This window comes from Neocloeon triangulifer, unplaced genomic scaffold (genome assembly GCF_031216515.1).
Source record: "Neocloeon triangulifer isolate White Clay Creek 2 clone unplaced genomic scaffold, ASM3121651v1 ptg000020l, whole genome shotgun sequence".
In the NCBI taxonomy this organism is placed as follows: domain Eukaryota; kingdom Metazoa; phylum Arthropoda; class Insecta; order Ephemeroptera; family Baetidae; genus Neocloeon; species Neocloeon triangulifer.
Genome location: NW_026775561.1, coordinates 139,448 through 162,181, shown reverse-complemented (window position 1 = coordinate 162,181; position 22,734 = coordinate 139,448). Strand labels below are relative to the sequence as shown.

General features: G+C 40.6%; 4 protein-coding genes and 2 long non-coding RNA genes across 13 annotated transcripts; 3 read left to right on the top strand and 3 right to left on the bottom strand.

Moving 5' to 3' along the window:
- Window positions 1-168: 168 nt before the first annotated feature.
- Window positions 169-5,979, bottom strand: LOC132203817 (uncharacterized). Of its 8 annotated transcripts, XM_059631906.1 has the most exons (14): window positions 5,897-5,979; window positions 5,553-5,698; window positions 5,314-5,449; window positions 4,950-5,048; window positions 4,576-4,781; window positions 4,130-4,345; window positions 3,528-3,841; window positions 2,447-2,642; window positions 2,288-2,387; window positions 2,081-2,225; window positions 1,806-1,899; window positions 1,161-1,411; window positions 884-1,015; window positions 169-773 (listed from the first exon to the last, which is right to left on the bottom strand). In XM_059631906.1, exons 7-14 carry the CDS (start codon window positions 3,751-3,753, stop codon window positions 664-666), a joined length of 1,254 nt encoding a protein of 417 aa, XP_059487889.1. In that variant the 5' UTR covers window positions 3,754-3,841; window positions 4,130-4,345; window positions 4,576-4,781; window positions 4,950-5,048; window positions 5,314-5,449; window positions 5,553-5,698; window positions 5,897-5,979; the 3' UTR covers window positions 169-663. The 8 variants fall into 8 exon arrangements, with proteins under 8 accessions (XP_059487889.1, XP_059487887.1, XP_059487894.1 ...); XM_059631904.1 differs by lacking the exon at window positions 4,950-5,048; XM_059631911.1 differs by lacking the exon at window positions 4,950-5,048 and having other exon boundaries at window positions 2,081-2,222.
- Window positions 5,980-6,521: 542 nt separating this feature from the next.
- Window positions 6,522-9,367, top strand: LOC132203816 (uncharacterized). The gene is made up of 7 exons (XM_059631903.1): window positions 6,522-6,558; window positions 6,970-7,300; window positions 7,354-7,499; window positions 7,554-8,298; window positions 8,353-8,580; window positions 8,634-8,762; window positions 8,822-9,367. The coding sequence occupies exons 2-7, from the start codon at window positions 7,018-7,020 to the stop codon at window positions 8,986-8,988; spliced, it is 1,698 nt and encodes a 565-aa protein (XP_059487886.1). The 5' UTR covers window positions 6,522-6,558; window positions 6,970-7,017; the 3' UTR covers window positions 8,989-9,367.
- LOC132203819 (uncharacterized) lies at window positions 8,649-12,721 on the bottom strand. The gene is made up of 6 exons (XM_059631914.1): window positions 12,583-12,721; window positions 11,973-12,453; window positions 11,242-11,641; window positions 9,729-9,866; window positions 9,401-9,671; window positions 8,649-9,236 (listed from the first exon to the last, which is right to left on the bottom strand). The coding sequence occupies exons 3-6, from the start codon at window positions 11,325-11,327 to the stop codon at window positions 9,168-9,170; spliced, it is 564 nt and encodes a 187-aa protein (XP_059487897.1). The 5' UTR covers window positions 11,328-11,641; window positions 11,973-12,453; window positions 12,583-12,721; the 3' UTR covers window positions 8,649-9,167.
- Window positions 12,722-12,999: 278 nt separating this feature from the next.
- On the top strand, window positions 13,000-18,934 carry LOC132203818 (uncharacterized). Its single transcript, XM_059631913.1, has 11 exons — window positions 13,000-13,316; window positions 13,588-13,710; window positions 13,773-13,887; window positions 14,595-15,018; window positions 15,395-15,620; window positions 16,938-17,064; window positions 17,274-17,366; window positions 17,418-17,557; window positions 17,662-17,804; window positions 17,859-18,105; window positions 18,163-18,934. The coding sequence occupies exons 6-11, from the start codon at window positions 17,025-17,027 to the stop codon at window positions 18,457-18,459; spliced, it is 960 nt and encodes a 319-aa protein (XP_059487896.1). The 5' UTR covers window positions 13,000-13,316; window positions 13,588-13,710; window positions 13,773-13,887; window positions 14,595-15,018; window positions 15,395-15,620; window positions 16,938-17,024; the 3' UTR covers window positions 18,460-18,934.
- Window positions 18,935-19,584: 650 nt separating this feature from the next.
- Window positions 19,585-21,423, bottom strand: LOC132203956 (uncharacterized). Its single transcript, XR_009442485.1, has 6 exons — window positions 21,351-21,423; window positions 21,039-21,149; window positions 20,633-20,988; window positions 20,496-20,582; window positions 20,253-20,437; window positions 19,585-20,198 (listed from the first exon to the last, which is right to left on the bottom strand). It is a non-coding gene; the product is annotated as an uncharacterized LOC132203956 (long non-coding RNA).
- A 59-nt stretch (window positions 21,424-21,482) lies between these two features.
- Window positions 21,483-22,732, top strand: LOC132203821 (uncharacterized). Its single transcript, XR_009442468.1, has 3 exons — window positions 21,483-21,779; window positions 21,841-22,079; window positions 22,591-22,732. It is a non-coding gene; the product is annotated as an uncharacterized LOC132203821 (long non-coding RNA).
- Window positions 22,733-22,734: the final 2 nt, after the last annotated feature.

Sequence of the window (22,734 nt, the reverse complement as noted above, 5' to 3'; positions counted from 1 at the left end):
AATAATAAATATTTTATTTACTTAAGGTAGGCAATAAAATAAAAAATTTTGATATTTAGTGGTAAAAATTTAGAAAAGTTCCTTTTAAAGCAATTAGAAATAAAAACATCAATTTATTTTTCTAGAAATTCATTTTTGATTTATAAATATCATAAATATTTTATTGAGCAAATTAAAGATTATTCAATAATCAAGTGCAAGTAAAAAATCAGTTCATTATTTCAAATACATTTTTTATAAATAATTATAGCGGTCCAACATTAAAGATTTAAGTGCAACAATACAAATGATTTTTCAGTAAAACGATTCAATTCAGAATTAAAAAATTAACTAAGTTTTAAACAGTACAGAGATTTAATGAGAAATAACTTAAGCTGAGAAATTGAGTTAACTAAATTGACATTCGAACGCACAAATTAATTATAGTAAACTGATTTGCAGAAAAAACACATTGATCAGTCAGTTGATTAGGTCACGTCATTCCATAAAAGTTATCATATTAAACAATAGAAGAATTTTGGAATTGCGGCCACAAATGGAGTCGATTGCCCTCCAGTGGTGGGAAAGATGACCCAACCGATACAACCAAAGTGTTCCAGACTTGCGGAATTTTGACGTCCATCCGCTGCAGCTGTAGTCGTTTTGAGTTGGACACCGCTTTGTTTACGCAAGTCGAGAACCAGAGGCGGCCGTTGCAGCCAGGGCCTTGGGCTTCTTCTTGGTCTTGGTGGGTGTGAGCAACAGTTCGTTGGCCGAAGTGGTTTGAGCTGGAGCTGAAACAAAAAAATAAATTTGACTGGGTGAAATTCAAGGCTCGTGGGATGAGGCGGGGAAGGAGTTTTTCCTTGCATTGTGTTAAAAAAGTGTTAAGAGAATTTAATACCTGGCTCGGCGCTGTCAGGGTTGAGTCTAGGTGACCTTCGCGTCGAGATGTTGTCAGAAGACCCTCCAGCAAATTTCTTGACGCGCTCCCTCTTGTGAACCACTTCTTCCTCTGGAACCTGGAAGCCCTGTTCTGAAACCAGGAGGATAGTTATGAAAGTGATTCTTTGCCCCGAAAGAAAATCAAGATAGCAGACAGTGTGTGAATTGCAATAAGAGCGCACAGAGAATTATTTAGAGAATCGTTTTGCTTTTCAATACATCTCAGATCTCTTTACCTTGCCTCAGCTCCTCAAATTCGGCGTGAGTGCAAATCCATTTGCAGAATCGACGCATCAGTTCCTGAGTTCGAGCTGTCGATTTACTTTTATTTGTTCTTGAAGCAAACGCCAAGTCGAAGAGGGCACTATCGTGGTAGACGTCCGAGTCTGTGCTGGTGGCCGTCGCCACCACATTTTGCAGGTTCAGGTTGTTGTCAAGGACGAGACTCTTCACGGCTTTCAGTTGAATCCTCTTACCTAAACTCAATCTAGAGAGAACAAAGAATAGTTTAGTTTACCAGCAGAAAACAAAAAATCAGATGAAACAAAAAAAGAGCTGCACTTGACACTTTAAAAGAAGCCAATATGGTGTGTAAATGGAGAGTGGCACTAGCAAAAGTGATTTCGTTCTGTACCCTCCCTGTGGTCAATTTATCCTCACTTGGCAGGGATTTCAAAAAATTTTTAAATCTGGCCAAATGGCCAAATTATTTATGTGTCGGGCTCTCAAAAGGACCACCCGGAGCCTCACAAACTTAGCAAAAATGAAGAGAGGCTATGCTTTCTATTTCAAAAGGCAGCACCCGCTGATTGCGCTTTTGTCTCGAATAAAATCTTTGTTCGCTCATCAAACATTTGTTTTTTTAGAAAAATTCTGATTACTTTTTTTGCTTCCTTGCCGCCATTTTGGCTTTGCCAGGGGACTCTCCAGCTTTTGAGTGGCTTGGCTCTTCCCGTTGCTTCTCAACATCAGTCTCTGCAAGTTTTGAAAATAAGTTTCAATTTTTGTTTTAAAATAATCATGTGGCTGGATTACGGAGCCAAAATATCACATTATTAGCCTAGAGTGCAGAAAAGGCAGCGACCGTGGGGCTCGACACTGCTCAACCGGCCACTGCAGGCCCAACATTAAAAATTAATATAAAATTTCTACATACTCTTGCCCAGCAATGGAGCAGAGGGATCGTCCGAGTCAGAAAGGTCGGACGGCTCCGATTCGTCCGAGCTGTCGGACGAAGCCTCCAAGGAAGCCTCTTCGGCAGAAGCAGGGAAAGGCGGACCCTCGTCACGACATGAATCCGTCAAAATTAATAGTTTTTTTCAATTCAAGAACAAAATCTAAATAAATATTTGAATAAACTTACAACTACAGTCTTAGCGGTCTCATTCTGCGCATTCGCCGGTGACAACCGTCTGGCCAAATGCGGGATGGTCAGGGAAAGGCCCGCTTTGAATTGATTTCTCCTAAAATATCAGGTTCAATTTGAGATTTTGTTCACATAAATGCATAATTGAATTCTTACGCAAATTCTCTAGTGAAGCCGCACAACATGTCCTGGTCGTCCTTTGTGTTGTCAGCCGAGCAGCCCGATGTGCACGGCTCAGCAGCAGTCTCGGGCAACATGTTCGAGGTGGAAGCTGAACCCCCAGCACGTCCTACAGCAAACACTTGGGGGTTGGCAGAAGTCGTGGCCGTCGAAGCAGACGATTCGCCTGCTGCTGGCAAATTTGTGCAGATTGTAGATTGTTGTTATCTTAAATTAACTGTGCAATATGTATTTCTGAATGGTGGTGTTTTCAAGCGTAAGGGACAAATCGAAATTTAAAATCGCTCAATTTGCGAAGTGAACTCAACTCAAACGATGTAATAATTTAAAAAAAATGGATTTTCCATTGGAAAATCGTAACTTTTAGCATTCGCATTTTTACAAGGAATTTAATTTATTACTTTTTATATTTGTAATCAGTTATAATTATGCGTTGTTGGCAAAACTTTGATTTTCTTTTTGCCACATTTACAAAGGTTATTTGCACTCTTCCTCACTCGTCTAAATCATCCTCACAGGTCGCCTATATTTTGTTCCCATGGGCAATTAGAGAAAACACGTCGCGGACTGTTCAAGCGCCAGCAAGAGCGAGCGATTTTCTGCAGAGCAGTAATTTATAACATTAACGAAGCAACGCAGAATAGCTCAGACCAAACCAACCGAGCCGATGTGAGACGAGTTCGGGGCAGGCGACGTCCGAGAGATCGAGCAAAGCATTCGCGGCCTGCGCCGCATCACATATAATCGGAATGTGAGCAATTCCAATAACGCGCGACGCCAGCAACAGATCACGCGCTTGCTTTCTTTTGAGCTTATTCATCATTTATTATGGCAAATTAAAATTTAAATTGACCCTAATGGCGTCAAAGGTTGTTTACTTTGAGGAGTTTTGAGCAAACGCTCTGCTCAATTTTTCATTCAACTCTCAGAGAAAAAAAAAATATGTGATGCAAATTTAAAAGTTTTTTTTTTATAAATTCAGTTGAAAACTTTAGAAAGAGTTGTAATATAAAAAAAAAATTAATTTAAATTTTTTAATAAACTTTTAAAAACTCACCAAGAACAGCAGGGGGCTGAACCACCATGGCCCTGTACTCATCTTTGATCAAATCGCCCGCTGACCCTTTCTTGAATTCGCCGTTCCAAACCAGAACATCATCGCCCTTCCTGATGTTCTGGATGTTCAGGGTTTCGTGTTGGAAGTGTTTGACAATGCTGGAGGCCGCAACGTACTTCAATTCGTCCGTCTCCGTGAGAATTCGCAGAGTTTGCTGCTCCATCATTCAATTTTCGTTTGTCTCTGATTGAATCTGGCTTCTGCCTCTTGTCTCTTTTTGACTAGCAGAGGGGAGAGATACTGGAGGTGGAAGTCTACAGAGGGGAAGAATCAACCAATGTTATTATAGAGCTGTCTATACAGCTTAAATAGCTGCCGCGCCAAGAATTATTTATAACCAAAGAATCAAAGAAATTTGATTTAATCATTCGAAAATTGCATTCACACAAAATTAACTTTGTCAGTGGTCGCAGCGGCAAAAAGACAAAAGCGACTTCGAACATGGTCAGCAGCGGTAAAACTTATTAAATTAAGTAGCAAAATGACTGGCGCCAAACCAATTTTGCTTTATTGAAATTAAACTCATTTAAAAATAACTTTACTTTCAAAGCTTCTTAGAGTTATTTGTTTTAATCGGTCCAAACTTTGCCATTTCCATAAGGTTTTTCCTGGGAGAGTGACTGCGCAGCCAGTCTCCAATGAGTTTTTTTCCAGCAGCATTTCCATTCAGATTGCAAATTCCTCCGTGTGGTTTTTATGAGCCCTCCATAGAGCAAAGATCCTTCAGTGCTTTTTCCATGCACAATTTCCAGCAGAACCTTGATTTTACAAAACACTAAATTTTAAAATCTTTCCGGTTATGTAAAAATTCCGACTAAGTTTTCGTATTAATTAAAAAAGCCTCAAAAAGCTTCGGATTATTTAAGCGAGAGAATATTTAAATTTTAAATTTCAGCACTTGTACATAAATAATTATAAATTGCGCCATCGATTTACAAGTCAAGAGGTTTGCCAAGGCTGGTTTTCGTCGGGTTCAAGTTTTAATTACCTGCGAGGTCTCTTCTACGAGACATTTCTCTTCAATTCTCAAACTCTGAGAGTGCATTGATGAGGTGGGCACAAGTTTTCTCATACTTGGTCTTGTGACCAGATCCTGAGGTTAATTCTGCTGCTCGCACTCTGCATCTGGAAGCCTTTCAAGGTGGTGGGTGCTCTGGCAGAGAATGATTCACCAGAATAGGCTCTTGATGCAAACTAAAATACATCAACAGACAGTCAGAGGCTGTTTATAATCTGATCGTAATATATTTTATGATTATGCTATTTATAATTTCATTCCTTAATAATTAAAAGCACTCATTGTTGAAAATTGTCAGCAGTATGTCCGAACTTCCTCCCAATCAAAATTACAGGAGTTTCAACCTTTAAATAGTTGGAAATTAACAGCAGCTTAAAAAGCTTCAGAAGTGACGAAGCTGCCTTGGCGAGCCGACAGAAAAAGTAAGATCTTGAATGCCGACACTTGAAAAAAAAAACAACAGTACATAAAATTTCATTCAAAACACAAAATTCTGATCATTTTGAATTTTAATGAAACTTGGCATTTTTTTCCAAAAGGGTAATATATGAGAAATTTGCAAAGTGCTGCAAGACCTTCAGACCTGCCAAATTTCACTGAATTCAGCAACCCTTTGGATTACAATAAAATTGCCGCAATCGCTAATTGCAAACCTGGCAGATTCAAATTTTGGTGAAAATGTGTATGTAATCAGAAGGTTTTGCTAACCTCGCTCCAGGTGGTCAATCTTGATGGAGCCGAGGTCAAACTTGGGTTGACGTGCCCTTGGTCAGGCAACCGCGCCGCCTCCAGGGGCAATTCCTCAATCGAGGGTGTCAGCAGACAACTAGAGGGTCATGACTCACTGAAATAAACCATTCTTACATTAATTGAAGATATAAGTTGCCATGTGCAATAAGTATTCTTGATTAATATAATTGAATTTCTTCGAATGACAAGAATCTTACTATGTACATATGTACTGAGGTGAGGCAAAGTGGATCATCCGTTTCTTCTTCATGAAACGAACGGACGAGCTCGATCTCCGAATCGCAAACGGTGGCGAAGAAGCAACTCTTCTCCGATCTCGATTCTCAACTCAGATCCGAATTCCCTGAAATTATCAAGACCTTTTCTTTTATATGAATAAATAAAAAATGACGTGAAATCAGGGACGAGGGGAGAAAGAGTGAAGAACGAGTCGACGAAATTAACCCTCGCTACTCGCCTTCGGGGGGCAGCGGGGACCGGAATCGACCTTGCAGGACGCAAGGGTCGACCTGACGGAAGGAGAAGGGTCGAGAGCACTCACTGAGAGTAAATTAGAAGGTTGCTGATGCAGGGAAACATGCCGGTTGATTATTTTGTTTACAAAATCTTTGATCTTTAAACGCCATCTTGTTATTTTAGCCAACTTGACAAAAATCAATTCTGATGCAAATTCTTTGGTCATTAAGTCGGAAATGGAAGGAAATTCGTGTTATTAATTTTTAAATGAGTAAATATATTATATTAAATTTATTTAAAAATAATCATTGGATTTCCTGTAAAATTAATTCCAGACATCTGTTTGGTTATGTTTCTATTTCTGCACCGTACGATTTCATTTTAAAAAGGCGCGACAACGTTGAGATGATTTTGCCAACGTTATAAAATATAGCCTCCGCTGTCTAATCTGCAATAATTTTATTATTTTGACTGATCTAAAAATAAATAATTGTAATTAATATCATTTAGGTTATTTATGAGACAATATTAAAAGTAAAAAAAAATGTAGCTTTTGAGGTTGCGAGGCGAATTAAATTTGATAGTGAGGGTCAATATGCTAAAGGCTAGTGCATCATTCTTTTAACAGGAGATGCCCAGAGTGCAATTTTCGCGCCCGATGATATATCTCCCAATCAATCACACCTTCTTTGTTTTGTTTCCGACAAAAACTCCAACACCCATCTGGTCCCATCGACCATAGCCCAGGTGTGTGTGTTTTTCTCAATTATGTCAGTTTTTCTTAATAATTTTATTCCGCAATTGTATTTATAGCCGTGAACGTTTTAATTTATAGCTGTGTAAAATACAAAGCGATTAAAACGTGAAAAACAAGTTAAAAGATTAGAGCTGGGCATTACCAAGAATTGCATGGCGGAGGACTGGCATAATTAATTACTTCCCATACTTATTTAGAAAGCCGGAATAAAAAATGAGGAACGAAATTATTGCTGCAAGATAATATGTGACGATAGTTTTCCATAATAATATTTATATTATGCTAAGAAATTTGCAAAATCTCGGAATGATAATACACATTGAATTTCCTAAAAGCTTATCTCATTTAAAAAAAAAAAAATTAATAAATAAATAAACAATGTTAATTTTTTCGATTCTCAGCCTGTCCAGCAGCACTTTTGTACAAGTTTTGGCACCTCACACGCTGCAATGGGGAAGAAGAAACAGCAGAAGAAAGGTGTCAGCGATGAAGTTACGAGAAGCAAACTCTTAGACAGAAGACACATCAAAATGCACGGCGCCATCAAGAAATTGGATTTCGACGCCATCCGGCTGCTTTTGGGTACAGGCGAAACCTTCTGCACCAAAGAGGGCCTAAACTGCTTCATTCTGGCTGCCTCCTTGTCTGGGCAAAGCGAGTCGTCTCGATGGAGTCTCGTCCACAGAATGTTGTCCACTGACCCCCAATCTGGATTGCAAGCTAAAAATGAGGGTATTTTATTATTATTATCCTTGTAATTTTGTTTAACACAAAGTTTTTTATAGACGGCTCAACCCTGCTGATGATTTTTTCGAACTGCCAAGAGAAGATCCAGTTGCTTGTGGATTTGGGTGCAGACGTCGACGCTGTGGACAAGGCAAATAATTCGGTCCTGATGAGATCGTACAAGCACTCCAAAGCGGATGCTCAAGTAAATTAAATGCACATGATCAGAAACCCAAAATAAATATTTTCCATTTTGCAGGCATTCCTGAGGCTGCTCGAGTTTGGCGCCAACCCGAATGTACCCACAGGGCACAGGTACCCGAACATCATCTCATTCATGCTCGCCAAACGCAAACACTGTTCGAACGACTCGTCCGTGCTCTCGTTCAAACATTTGATGCAGCCCGAGTTTTTCAGCAAATTGGATTCGACACAATTTGAGGAAAATCCCATTTTTGATTGCCTGGATTTCTGCTGCCATCTGAACCAAAACAGCTACAGAATGCTCGAGTTGGGCGAATTGCTGAGGGACACGGATTTCTCTCCGTTCGGCCCCATGCTGACAACAAGGAAGACCAGTTTAGTGTCGCAAGAGACGCCCGAGTGGACGCTGCTGAAAGAAGCCACCAGCGTTCCGGAAAAGGTCTTGCTGGATCCACAGAGCTTTCTCCTCCTCAACCTAAAACTGGACAAAATTCGAGGTGACGGCACCAGTAATTTGAAGGGACTGCTCGATTCTATCCAGGGCTATGTTGCTGTCAACAACACAGAAGTTTTACCTCCAGCTCTGGCCCTTTTGTACAACTTGATTCAGCTCTCTGGTTTCGGACCACCACCGATACATCAATTGTCACACGAGTTGGAGTCTGACCCTCTAGATATTCCATTGCCACCTGGACTGCTGGTCGCTAATGGGCATGGTCTTGATCCAATGAGAGCGTACGATGAACATCGTGAGCAGTTCCGATGCACCCATTATTTCTTAAAAGACTTCTGCATCGAAGGTGAGATTATTCAGCTTGAGTTAAATACCAAAAGTTGCATTATGTTTTCAACAGACGAGACTTTTCGCCTGAGCGGCTCGTGGCTCGAAGTGGTCGTTTGGCTGGGTCCAGTTTTGTCCAACATGTCTTCACAAGATATTTCCAAATTTGTTGAGGATTTGATCTTTCAAATCCCCGAGAACCCGCTGGACGTGCTGAATCAGATCTTGGTCAACATGCGCCTGTTGATTTCCCGTTCTGAGCAGATGCAACGTTACTTGGAGAATTTCTGCGATTGGCCATGTAAGTATGACTTTAAGATCAAACAACTTCAAAACCGTTGATTCCTGTCTCAGTGCGTTACATGATGGAAATCATTCTTGGCCCCGACTGCACTCTTCGACCTGACAAGATTCTGCACAATGACTTGGACGAGAAAATTTTGAGCAAAGCCGAGGAAATACTGGAAGGAGAGGGAGAAAACGGTCAGTAAAATCACCTTGAAAGATAATTCACATGCTGAGAATGTTGAATTTGTTTCTAGTCCGAGGCAAAGTACAAGCACTTGAAGCTCTTAGTTTGTGGGCCGTCAGGAAAAGGCTGTTCAAGTGTCGAAAAGAGGGCCAGGGCCTTGGTGACTGCATCGCCGAGTTGGTCGAGACCTCACAACTTCCTCAAAGCCTGCAAAATGACCTGATGCTTTTCAAGTGACTGTTCTTTTCTCAGGTTCATTTGTGATACTGCGCCGACCACACAGGTGTGTCCGACACATGTTGGTACACCAGGTGGGTGGGAGGCGGAGCACCTCGGTGAGTCTTGGGCTCCATAGAGGGAGTACGAAATAAAGAAAGGAAAAGAGTTATGAATTGTTTAATTAATTGAAGCCATGTTTATATTTCAGACCAAGGAGTAAATAGTTGGATAAAGCATACCAAGACCACCAAGTTAGTTTTGATTTCCTGAAATGTAAATAAAGAATTTACTTAATATTATCTGAATAAATCTTGTACACTTGATACTTTATAATTTTGTATTTGGAATAGGTTCTTGAGAAATAAAATGAATCTTTCTCTTTCATCTGTTTCTTGGTAAATAATTGTTTCATTACTTATTTTATTGTTACCCATTTTGTACACTTTGGTATCAGCCATTGGGCTGGACCAAAAGAAGGCACAGACCATAGGGTCTGCCCTTCAGAGGGAATCTTGACCATCGGCGCTAGCCAGCATTCAGCACAACTCGAGGGAAACTTCTGGCCGAGGGCCTCCAGGAAAAGCTGCCCACTGGTGGGACTTTCCCCTGGGAGGCCTGGAACTCGGACGGAAGGATTGACCTGGGGAGGTTGCTGTCCCGCAGGAAATCGTCTTACCGAGGGTGCGGGGGAGCAGTGAGAGCTGAAGACGGAACAGGGTTATTATATTGAGCTATAAGGGATTATTATATTTTGTTACGGAGGTGTGTCGACATCGGGTTCGGACATCTCCGGCATCACTAGCGGATTACCCTGCCATCGGGCAGAAGTTGTGCGACCTCCTCCGTCTCTGCGACCCCTCAGGGACGGGGCGGCCACAATACAATAAAAAACCAATCTGAAATATCATGCAAAACTTATTTAATTCTTTTAAATGTGCCAGAAATGTCATGGACTGATTAAGCATTATATCAGGGTTTCGGAGCGGTGTTTTTTGAAACGCTCCTTGGCGCCGATCGCGCCGCGCCTTTTCTTAAGACCGCTCCATCGCGCCAAGGCGCGGAGCGCTCCATGATCGAAGCGCGCCTTGGCGCCAAGGCGCGGCGCCTTTTCGGAAGGAACGCTCCTTCGCTCCAAGGCGCGGAGCGGAGCGCTTTATACCGGCGCCGCTCCAAGGCGCGACGCGCTTTTTACTGGCGCCGCTCCAGAATGCGGTGTGCTTTTAGAGATGCATTTCGTAATAATGCATCAAATTGCGTTATATTTATACATATATTATATATAATTATTAAAACAAGGAATTAAATTATAATAATTTTTGTAATTAATTAAATTGGATCAACAAATTATTTTGAGCACCTCTTTTTATCATTCTTTGAAAATAATTTAATCTTTTAAATTAATATTTCATCAAAATTAAATTTCAGCACTGAATCTTGAAAATTATATTAATTGACACAACTATACCATCAGATTATTATTAAACACACAAGAAACTACAAATTAAAAAACAGGCTGCTAGTTGTGTCCTTGATGTCCTTGTTGAAATATTGATTTTCTTATTAACAAAATATTCATAAATTCATCAATGACAAAACCAGATTTTTTTCTCACTTCTACCAACATCTCATCAAGTGCCAATTTCTTCTCACAATTAGGAATAAATTTAAAAAGAGGGGCAGTTTAGTGGATATACACTTTGTGTACATAAAAGAACAACACGGGGAGGAACACTAGTAAATATAGGCCAGGTCCGATCCAAAGAGAATAATAAAATCCAATTGCAACCCTGGAGCGGCGCGGAAGGAGCGGCGCCGAGCAAGGCGCGTCTCATCAGAGCGCTCCTTTGCAAAAGGCGCGCCTTTTCCCGAGTGAGATCGCGCCTCGGCGCCTGGCGCGCCGCAGTGCCCACATAGAGCGCTCCTTTGGCGCCAGGCGCGGCGCGTTATTTTGGCAACCGCTCCTTGCACAAAAAGGGCGCCTCGCGCCTTCATACAACCGCTCCTCGCTCCAAAACGCGCTTTGGAGCGATTTGGAGCGCCAAAACGCGCCCGCTCCGAAACCCTGCATTATATTTTTGATGAAAATTGCTAGCTTTATGTAAATTAACTAACATAAGATTTTCGTGTGGGTCTGGTGTGGCTCAATAAAAAACAGTAATATCTATCGATTTAAAATAAAATGTAGTTATTATGTTTCATTTCCACCAAAAATAAAATAAAAATTTAAACAAAATGTGAGAAAAACCTTCCTAAGGCTTGTTTGTTGCTTACAAAGAAAGCAGCGAGATGACAATGACGCACAAAGCAGAACAAGAGCGCTCCAGACGTGGCTTATTTGGAGACAAAGTTATCAACATGTATGAACACAATTACAAAATTTATAATTTAATGGAACTTTCAACAGCAAATTTGAAACAAAGATTGATTTGAACCTGTGTTGTGGCAGATGAAGCCAAGGAGAAGAGCCTCGAGGGCCTTTTTGAGGTAATTCTCCTTGCATGGCTCAATGCACATATGGTCAGGGCCACTGATCTTGACCTCTGTGACCAGGGTCAGTTTGTCGCACACTTGTCTCAGCAGCTGGTGAGGTTAGAGGCAGCATGTTGGACAACTTAGCCACTGCTGGACAGACAGGACGAGTGCAAATGGTTGCACAGCAGCTCTTCGGACGCTGAAATTTTCAATGCATCAGTTTTGCGTCAAAATTCAAGACAATTAAAATCAAACTATCTAACCAGTGATTTCATGACCAAACAAATCGATTCGGCAACTTTAATAGTCAGCCAATTATGTGATCTTCTGATATGCTTGTATAGTTTAATAAATAAAAAAACGATAAATTTAAAGTTTAAAATTTCTTTTCTTTCATCAAACTCAATTTTTTTGTGGAAAAAATCTAAATACGTTTTTTTTTTTGTTCAAACTATCTAAATACGTTTTTTTTTTTTTTTAAACGAACAACTAATATTTAAAAATAAACTTTTTGAAAAATTTAGACAGACCTCATGGCGTAGCTCGTGGGTCTGAAGGCGAACGAAGTTGAGCACCATGATGGCGACTCAGAGCAGGAACAGGAAGATGGCTTTGTTTTGCAAGGGTTGATGCTCTGCCGACGGTGCACATGAGAGCAGGGTCAAAGCCGAACACCAGCTGCACCGACGCCTCCTTCGTCGACTGGTACAACATTCAACTTCAGGGCTGAAAGAACCCTGAGCTTCAGCCATTAAAAAGAAACTCTGTCCTCGGCAAGCAAGTTGAGGACACAACTTGAAGTCGTCCGTGAAGATTCCTCGTTAGTTTTATCCCAACCTGAGGGAATCAAACCTCAAACTCGGCCGCCCTGAGCTGGCCAAAGAAGACCTTGCCTCTGAGGATGACTGTGCGTATTTTTGCTCCTCGGCCTCCTCCTCCTCGGACAAACACTGTCCGCTCTCCTACAGGAACCGTTGGCGAAGAATCTGGTTTCCATGATTAATTACACTTCTGAAAACATTAGAAAATTATTTCAAAAGGCTAAAATTAAGGGTTGAGACGAATTCAGTGCTTGAAACAGGACATTCGTAGACACAAGGTCCCTGAGGGCTCAAAGGGTTCAAGGTGCGTGGTACGTACCTGGAAAAGGAGCACTTCTTGCAGGCTGCAAATCCAAAAGAACCCGAAAGGTTCTTTTGGTTGAAGTTGGTGGTTGGTGAACGACACCCGACAAGCACGTTGGTTTGTTTTTTGTTTAAGCGTAAAAATTCTGGGCTCTGGCCTCGCCCCCTAGGAAGAAAGATGGCGAGCACGGGAGTGTTGCCGTTTTTGAGACCGTCGACTCGCGTCTAACAGTAAATTAAGGTAATCCAGTAAAAAATCTTGTAAATTAACTGAATAAATAACCTTAATCCCTTTTTTCTAGGAAAAATTGGATAAAAGCATTGATTTTGGTCAAAGTTGATCGGATCGCCTTAACTCCTTTGCGCGATGCTTGGCGCCGGTGCTGCCCTCTGACGGTTGACGGTAGATTTGCTTTTGTTTTGAAAGTTCAATGGCAAATTAATTCTTGTCTTACCGAAAAACAAGAAATTCGGCCCATTGGTGCCGATTCGCCCGCCGTCGGACATAAGCGAACTTTGGATCGTCGGCTGAAATGCGTCTGAAGAGTTCGGCCGCAGAAAAGCTTGTCTGCCTAGGCCGAATTTGTGGTTTTGGACGGCGACCAAGGACCAAGTCCAAAACAAACTGGCGGCGGCTTCCTCTGGAGTCTTTTTGGGGCAAAGGCCGCCTCCAGCACCGGCTTCTTTGTGGCTTTGCCCTTTCTCCGGTCCTTCTACCTGCAGCAGCTCCATGCCTGTCCGCATTCTCAGGTTTGACACAATTTTATATTTTATAGACCATAAATTGATTCCCATCTATTTCTCCGATGGTAACAAATCTCAAATCTCAAAATAAGTTGCTATATTTAACTATTAGGCGATTCAAGAACCTAAATTTTGAGAGAAATCGGCTTAATTTGTGCAATTTATTGGAGGCCATTTTAGATAATTTCCAAGGTTATGTAAAACAAATTAAATTGTATGAAAAGTTTTCGGTTTAATTTTTAATTAATTTTTTTTAAATTACCTACTTTTGTTTCAGCCTTCTTAACAAAGCCAGCCGCATACTGTCGTCCCCGTTGGCCAGTATTAAATTGATTTATTTCTAATTGATGAGTGGAAAAACCAAAAGTCGTCTTCGGATCCAGTGCACACTACGACCATAGTAAATTTCAAATTTCCTGTTAGTTTTGAAGAAAAAAAAAATATAAATTCGTGTCTGTTCAGGTATAAAATTTGGCAATTTAACACCTGCCTTTGCCGAAAATCGGCCAACGACCAGACCAGCGGCCACAAACTTTGGCTTGGCCGCCTCGCAGAACTTTGGCTTTGGCAAATACCGGTGAGTCTGCGACTTGTGCTTCAAGCCTCTCATGCTTTTTAATTATTCAAATTCTCACTTTCTATCAAAATTTCAAATGTCAAAGGTTTTGTATAATTTAAAGTAATTTTTCTGTGGATTGGATTGAAATGAAAGAAATACGGATAAATAGGAAATTTTTTGAGCTCTTGAACACCTCTAACCTTCTTTAATAATATTTAAAGTCAAATTTTGAATTTGATTTAATTTTTATGAAGATCTACGAAAATGAAATTCATTTTTCAATTTTTAAGGAATCAAATTTTATAGGAAAATCGTTGAAAAAACTTGTCGGAAATTCATTTCTGCTAATTTCCAGCAAAGAAAATTGTTTTTAGTTTAGATGCTAAAACTTGTATTCATGAAATTAAATATTGTAAGCTTGGTTTTCAAACTAAAGAAATTTGGTAAAGCATTTTTGTGTGAATCTGATCATAAACAATTTAATTTTCCACAAACTTGATTGTTTCAAAATGAGAAATAATAAGTAAATAAATCCCACTAAAAAATATTTAAAAAAGGATTGACATTGGCTTTGAGAGATTCCTATCGATGGTGCTTTTGTTGTCTATTCAAATTTATTAATAAAAAAATCACTGCAAACGAAAACCTTTCTAAGTCGCAGTTTGATCTCGAACTGAAGAAATAGATTTAAAATATTTTTAAAAAACATAATTTGTGTTTTGCAGACTTTTTATAACATTAGACGCGCAAGTGGCCGTCAACATTCTAAGGACATGCTGTCGGGTCAGAAGTGGCTGGCCAAGGAGTCCTTCAAACTGAGCCACCTCCTGACGCACCCTGATTGTGCTCACCATTGTCCTTCTTCGCCCCCTGAGGTCCTCGGGGAGTGGTGGGGGGCGCGTGACCCGCGGTTCGGCCGCGCCTTCCTGGCTCGGCCGGGTTGCAGCGTCGCCAGGGTAAGCCGCCCTCACCTGCGCCACCCCCGCAGAGGGGCGCGCTGGATCACGGCGTCCGACCCGCCGCCCCGTCTTGGAGGAAAAACCAGGGTCTTCGAGCGCGTCCCCCCATCTACCCTTGGGCCTTCCCCCCTCAACAACCTCCACCTGAGGACACCTTCGACAGTCCTGGCAAGACTCAGCATCCAGAAGGGTGAGTTTTTTTCTGATGGACCAAGCAACCCCTTCACACTTTAACAACTATTCAGAAAAAGGTTGTTTTTTGCAAGAGAGAGAAAAAACTGAAAATTTTTACTGTCCCTAAAAATATTTTTACTTTTTTTTTTTTTAAATAAATGCAATTCTAGTTGTTTTGAGCAAATGTGTATCAGTAGAAATTTTAAGACACTGCTTTGATTACATCTTATTTTATATTTAATGCCTTATAAAAAGGTCATTCAACTTTTAAGTAAACCCTGTGTTTTAATTAGCAAACTTTAAAAACACTCACTTTTTAATTAATTAATTTTTCCGCATGATAGCGCCACCTAGAAGGCGAGAATTGAATTAAAAGAATATTTGGTTTACAGGTGTTCCGTGGACAGGTGAGGGCGCTGGATACCATTTCACTTGGCGCTACACCGCTGTGCTCCAGAGTGAGGCAGGCCGACCTCTGTCCTGACTTCATCGCCAGCCCACTCTGCCCGCAAATTTTACTCTCTCGAGGCGTCTGTCTGTCCCCTGGAGCTGATTCAAGGAGAGTCGAGAGCTTTTGGCCAGCGAGGTCGCACGTCAAGCAGCACCCTCGTGTTCTTAGTACGTAATCTCTGCATTTCCCGCTTTGAATTTATTTCCAATTTTGGTGTTCTTGAATGCGATCCAGGTGTGTTCTTTTCGGTGCAATTCATTCCAGCGAGTCGCATTTTAAGAATTCTCAACTACGAGCGACCTTGATCATTCGCCTTGCAGAATATGTTGGTCTGCTCTCCTGAGCTGCATTCCGACCTTTGGCCTGCCCTGGCAAGGCAGAACGTGCTTGTTGTGCTTAGCGACGAGAGATTGGAGTTTTCAGAGTGAAAAAAAAGCTCCAATTATATGTGCTTGATTGTTTTCATTCAATTTCTTTCTTTTTTTTTTAAAGAAATAATAAAAAAAAAACGTATTTTATTAATTTGGAAGGCTTCAAGTTTTTCATATCAACTTGTTATAACTTATAAATATTAAAAGAATGCAACAAGATTTCGCACGTGGATGCGCAACAAGTGAAGAAAAGCGCGCAATAATGTTAAAATAATTATAGGTACAATAATGTTAAAAAAATGAGTATTTTTTTCCGTAGAAGATTAAAACAAGATAAGAATTCAATGTTCTGGCTACCTTTGTGACCAATTTTGCGACGACGGGCAACTTTTTCAGTGTGATGGTGCTACAACTTCAATTTTGCCGAGTTGTATGGGAAAAATTGGCTCAGTTATTAAGAATCAAAATGTACATGCATATGAATTATCTCAGGCTTTAAAAGGTGGCCTTGGTTTATTGTACATTTATATAATGGTCTCAATTTATTGAAATATCCAATTGATTACAACTTTCAATGCTAAAAATAAAAGTCACAATAAATTCGATCACTGCGCGTTTATTGTGAAAGTTCTGATTGAACTAGAATTTATTGATATCATAAAAATTTCTTGTGCTGGCGAACAAAATTTGCGGCGTCGTCGATTGCGTTCCTAGCGTTTGTCCAACATTCGTCGTTCGCATTTCTCAGGTGCCAACATTCGTCAGAATCAATGCACCTCAGAAATGTCAGTAATTTTGTGGTAAATTTTGATGCATCTGACATATTCACAGGCCATTTTGGTAGAAACTGTGCTTACGACCTTTTTTTAAATTTAACAGGACACAATAAATTAGGTTTGATTCAAAATTGAATAAAGTTTTGTAACAGAAGCAAATTTTTTGAAATAAAAATGTGATTTAACAAAACAATTATGTGCGAAATTAACAAAAAGGAACATTAGTATACATAATTGTTTTAAATGGTTATTTATTGCAATTTTAACATAGTGCAGCAATATTATTATTGTTTTTGTTTATCTCTCCGGTGAACTAATTAATTATTTTTCTGTCTAGTTCCGCTTTGGAAGAAATCGAGGATCACCGTTAGAGGTTGCAGTAACAGGAGGAGGCTGAAAAACTCGTACCGACCCTGGAGGAAAAATGGCAAAACCAAGCCTGTCCAAAGAACTTGTAGACAAAGGTAAGCATATTGCCAAAATTTTGCAATTTATTTTCAATTTATTGGCTTACGAGTCCTCCAATTAAAGGCGGCTTTCTTGAGTTAATTGATATGCTTGGAGACTTCAATGTGACCCCAAGTTAATCAGAATACACATTTTTGAACTAATTTAAGACCAAATTTTACTAAAAAGAGTCCTTTATATATTTACGTTTTTCTTTAATTTTTAGTTTTGCAAGCTTGCGAAGCTCGCCTGCAACCAAAAAGCACCACTCGACTGCTCGGTGAATACGCCCGCCAAGGAATCTTTCAGAGAATTCTTTGTGAGTATATTTGCATGCAATCAAACCAATAAATTAATTATTTGTTTTCAGTACGCAAAGACGACGGGTCGGAGCAATTCGAGTTTGCCGACGATTTCATCGGGACCGACGTCAACCTTCTTCCCGTGGAAATTGAGAAGGTGTATTGTGTGAACGGCTGTTTGTACTTCCTCATGATTATTTCTGTTTTGGTGAGTTTCTCAATTTCCATTTTGTATTTAAGACAAGAGATAAATTGTTTGGCAGCTTTAAACTTTGTCCACATTAATCTAAATTGTCATTTCCCGTATCGCAGGCACACGACTCGCAAAATGTTCTTCGCTCCCTTACTCGTTGGAGCAGCAAATTGGTCCGCGCCTTTATTGAAGAGTGCATCGGCTGCAACGGCAAGATTTCCAAGTACTTGGACACACTACGAGGCACGATGGCTGTCCGGCTGTAAGTATTTCACCCTTTTGGAAAGTTTCACAAAAAAAAAAAACATTTCAAAAGCTTGCAGTCTGTTCTACCTGACGAGATCGAAGTGTCGGAGACGCTGATCAAGGGTAGCGCCGCAAGACTTCATCCCTTGCACTGCTTGTTCAAGGCGGGCTTAAGCAGTGCGCTGAATTACATCGTTTGCCCAGCCTGCGCCACGGTGCCACAGCCTACGAAAATAGGATTAATTTTCTTCGATCGCCTGGCTCAGTACATGGCTAATGGCTTCGTAGAGAAACACTTGGAGGAGGAGTGCGCCAAGGTCGGTAGTTCATTTTCAAATTAAAGATGAATTCTTAAAATGCTGTCCAACTCACAGTGTGCTGGAAAACTCGTAAGCTTGGATGTCATCAACCCGAACGGTTTCATCGTAGCGTGCGGGGCCTCGGGACGTCCAGCAAACGAGGACACGGTGGACACAGACTTCCCCCTACACCTGACATTGGGCCAAAGGCACTTCTACAGGTCGGCACTGCTCTTTGTCGATACACTCGATGACGGCGTCAACCTCCTCAACTCGGTTCCCTCCCGCAAGATGGCCGAAGTCGTGGCCAGATTTAGGTCCGATGGCTGCGGATTTGATGTCATCGTCTTTGCAGTGGCTTACAACGGCTAGCTGATTTAGGTCTCAGTGGCATGTCCAAATCTGTATTTCATTTTTCCCATTTAATTGTAAGATTAAAGTATCATGTCAAATTTGAAAAACAACGCGTATAAAAATCTATTAAAAGAAATGTGAATTACTAACCTGAAAATGAATACTTTTTTTCTCAAATTTTCACTGCAATTTTGTATATTACAAATGTTGTAACTATTTGTGTAGAAATAGCATATTTATTTTAACGTGTTTCAAAACAGACTTTGTGACCAAAAATCGATACTAACCAATTGATTCCAAGACCGGTGCATATTTGATTTATTATTCTCCTCTTTATGTGTCAGAAGTGTTTTATTATGTAAATTTAATTACGATTGAAACTTTAATTTTTGATTATTACAACGATGTCTATTACTCTCACTAAAATTTTGTATTTTTATTAAATTTCTTAAATGATAAAATACAGAAACTTAATTGTAATAAAGCATTGTGTATTAAATATTTTGTCTATTATTTATTTAATTTAATACTATCATTTTACGTCATTTAAAATATTAATTTAGATAATTTTTGCAATAAAAAGTATGTAATTAATTTGGAATTTTAATAATTGAGAAATATAATTTTCATAATTTCTTTTCTTTTTACCAAACACAAACTTCTATTTGTTTCTAATAGCGTAAATTACCATTGTGTCTTATTAACGCAGCCTCGCGCTGCTCCCGCTGAAATTCAAACTGGTACGTCGCTGATTGGTGCCGATTTGCGCCGTTGGTCGAATCACACGACGGTCGTGAAACTGTGGATTTTGCATTTTGCTGTCCAACAAAGATAGAATGTGGCTACGGCCGAAACATCTTCGACCGCCCTCTGATTGGCTGTCGCGACTCAACGATATAGGATGACCCGCCGACTGCAGCGCCACTTTTTGCTACCCTTGGAAAGCTGCGTGTCAAATCTTCCAAAATAAATTAGGTCCATCCCAGTCCATCCTTTGTTTTATGTTTGGTGCAGATGGTTCGGTGTTATCGTATGCTAAAGTTTTATTGTAAAATTTGTTTCCAGCAAAAAATATGTTACTTATACTAATTTAAAATTCTTATGTTGTGGAACAAAAGATAACCAAAGGTTTATAGGGTTTATAGTAAAATAATCACTTTAATTTTTTTGATCTACAAAATCATGAAGTTCTGATTTTGACAGAAATGAACCAAACGAAGAGTTCAGTGAACTTGACAATATTATGGCACCCAACAGGATCAAAAGATTTCTTATTATTTTTTTTTCGCTAATACAAAAAGAAATGAAACATCACATCAAGGATGAAAATAGCAGAAAGATCAAAACATACAAATCAATTGCGATTTTATTTTAAAGGAAAATGTTATTATGCAAATTAGCATTTGGTACTAGTTTTGCTTTACAAAAAAGGTGCAGCTGAAAAAGAAACATAAAAATTATCTTTGTTCAAACATTTTTTTTAAATTTAAAAAAAAAAACCTACAAAAGAGTATTGCTTAGTGACAAAAAAAACAAATGATTAACACAGGAAAGGTAAATGCAGAGTAGAAATGGCCTCGAATTAATTAATTTGAGCGCGCCCCGAGTTTGCTGAGGACGTGGACGCCCTTTTCCTGGTACTCCTCGCTCGTCATCCAAAACGTCTCCCTGTCCTTCATGACTTCGGCCAGAACGGCTCCTCCGATGAACACCATGTCCTTTCTCCTCGGCGGGTCCTCGATCCTGATTTTGAATTTCTGCAAAATTTTGCAAATCAAATTTTGATATCACGGAAAATAGAAAAGACTCACAGATAGTTTATCTATGTCATTTTTTAGGACCCGCTCCAGATAGAGTTGTTTGATTTCTCGTTCGAGTCGACTTGGAAGACCGGGGTACATGGTTGAGCCTCCTGACAGGACAATGTGTTTGTACAGCTCGGAGCGCATGTCAATGTCCGCCGTCTGGATGGTGTTGAACACCAGTTCGGCGATACCTGTTGATTTTTGTCCAAATGGTTAACTTTTGCTTTAATCAAGTTAAAAATTGCCCACCTTGTCCTTGATGAGGTGAGGCTGGAAGAGAGCCTCGGGCGCTTCGAATCGCTCCCCACCCACTTTGATGACTCGGCCGTCCGGCAGCTGCGAAACTTCAGTAAGAAATTTGCAAATCAAAAGTGAGGCCGAATTACGGTGTAGGGCTCGACGAGCACGGTCGTCTCCAGACTCAGTTTCCGTTCGGTTTCGATGTTGAAGCAGAAATGGGAAATTTGACCTGGTTCAGCCCTTGGATTTATGGAGATTGTGGCTCAGGTTGAGCACAGTTGAGCACCAGCAGCGACCTGACCGTTTCCATGCCAGCAGGAACCTCCCTCAGGTTGTTGTGGCTCAGGTCCAGGGTGGGCAGTTCCTCCAGCTTGAAGAGCTCCGCAGGCACGCCCGAGGTCTTCACCTTGTTCCGTCGCAAATTCAAACTCCGCAGGCAGTTCAGGTCTGTCAACTCGCCGTACAGACGGTCCAGGTTGTTTCCTTTCATCGACAGATTTTCCTGAACAAAAGCATTAAAATTTAATAAAAAAAAGAAAAATACTGTCTTACAAGTTTCACAAGTTTCCCCATTTCTTCAGGAACAGTTGACAGATTCGTTTTGTCCAATTTAAGCCACTGGACGCCAGTCATGAGCTTCACGGTGGTTGGAAATTTTCCACCCTAAAATGTAGCAATAATTTTAATTTTTTGTTATGATTGTTGATAAAATCTCGGGCAAGTGAAAAGGGGCGTTGTCGCAGGTGTTTTTTGTTCGCCTGTTTCTACTTGTTGGAGGGAAATTTGGAGGCGGAAAATCAAACAATTGGGTCAAGGAAATCACTGAATATGAAGTGACGAAAAATTAAATCAAAATAAACTCACGCTGCTGTCAAAATCCGTGAAATCGTCGCGTCTTTTTTGGCAAACGGCGACACTCCCGTGTCCGCCATCTTTCTTCGCCGCCGATGGTGTTTTGTTTAGGGTTAGGGGGCGGGGCGCGGGGCCAGTCAAGAATATTTTTGCTTGTCGTCTGAAAGTTCGGTTAGGACTAAAATCGGCGAATTTTGTGCAGATTCGCCCGTTTGCGAACTCATAATTGACTCCAGATCGTCGGCCGAAATGGTGATGAGGCGTTCGGCCGCCGAAATGCGAGTCTGCCGACGCCGAGGAGGTGATTTTTGTGCGGCGACCACTGCAACGACCGAATCGGTGGGCGAAAGGGGCCTCAATCGCCACCAGCCCTTTTCGGGGCCTCGGGCAAGTCGGGCACCCCCGCCTTCGACCAGTCCCAGCAACAGTCTGCCTTCTCAGGTTCGAAATTGCTTGATTTTCTTCGCAATGAAGTGACTTAATATAATTGTGTTTGACTCAGGTTTTATTCGTCCCCCGTTGCACCGCCAGCTTTGCCCAATCTGACCTTCGGAGTCTGTGGGGCACCGAACCAACCCAGTCGTGGGCCTCTTCGGGGCCAACATGAACCTCCTAGTGGGGATGGACACGATTGACACGAATGCGGTCCAGCCCATCTTGCAAATCGATCTCTACTATAGCAGCGCACCTGCACGAACGAGTGCGAGAACAAGTCAGCCTGCAAGGGACCCCAGCAGAGGGGTACAGAAACCTTCTTATTGCTTCTTATTTTCTCACCCCAATTTGATTCGCTTGCATTTTGGGTGTATTGGAATCATGTACCAATGTTTATAAATTAATAATTGTCTTTTTGAAAGGTGAAGTTATTTTGGCTTTGCTTTTGATGCAAAGTTTAAAGACTAAAAGGTCGAAGGCGGAGGTCACCTTTTAGCTGCCTAAATTCAGAACTTTTGGTTTTTAATTTCTCCATGCGAAAAGGAACTTTTTTAACAACCAGAAATTTGTCTTGTGATAGCACAACAAATATTAAGTTTACCTTGACTTGATCTGTTGGTACAAAAAATTAAAATTGAGTTGATATTAACTTATAGTTTGAAAGAAATTAGCTCATTTTGGGCTTCATTAGTTCATTACAAGATGGTCACCAATTTTCCCCATCCCACTGAGCTTGTTTTTTATTTAAGTGGGGAGTTTTGAGTTTGAACTAATTTTGGATTAAATTTACTTTAAAAATCACTGATTTCTGTTTCAGCCTGGGTGCTAAGTCGTCCCTGTCCAAGGTGTGTCCTTTTGGCAACTCGTCCTGGGGCAAAACAAATTCCTCTTCGGAGCCACTGCCGACAACATCCATAAAAAGATCCCATTTGTTTTAAAGTTATAAAATAGAAATTGTAAG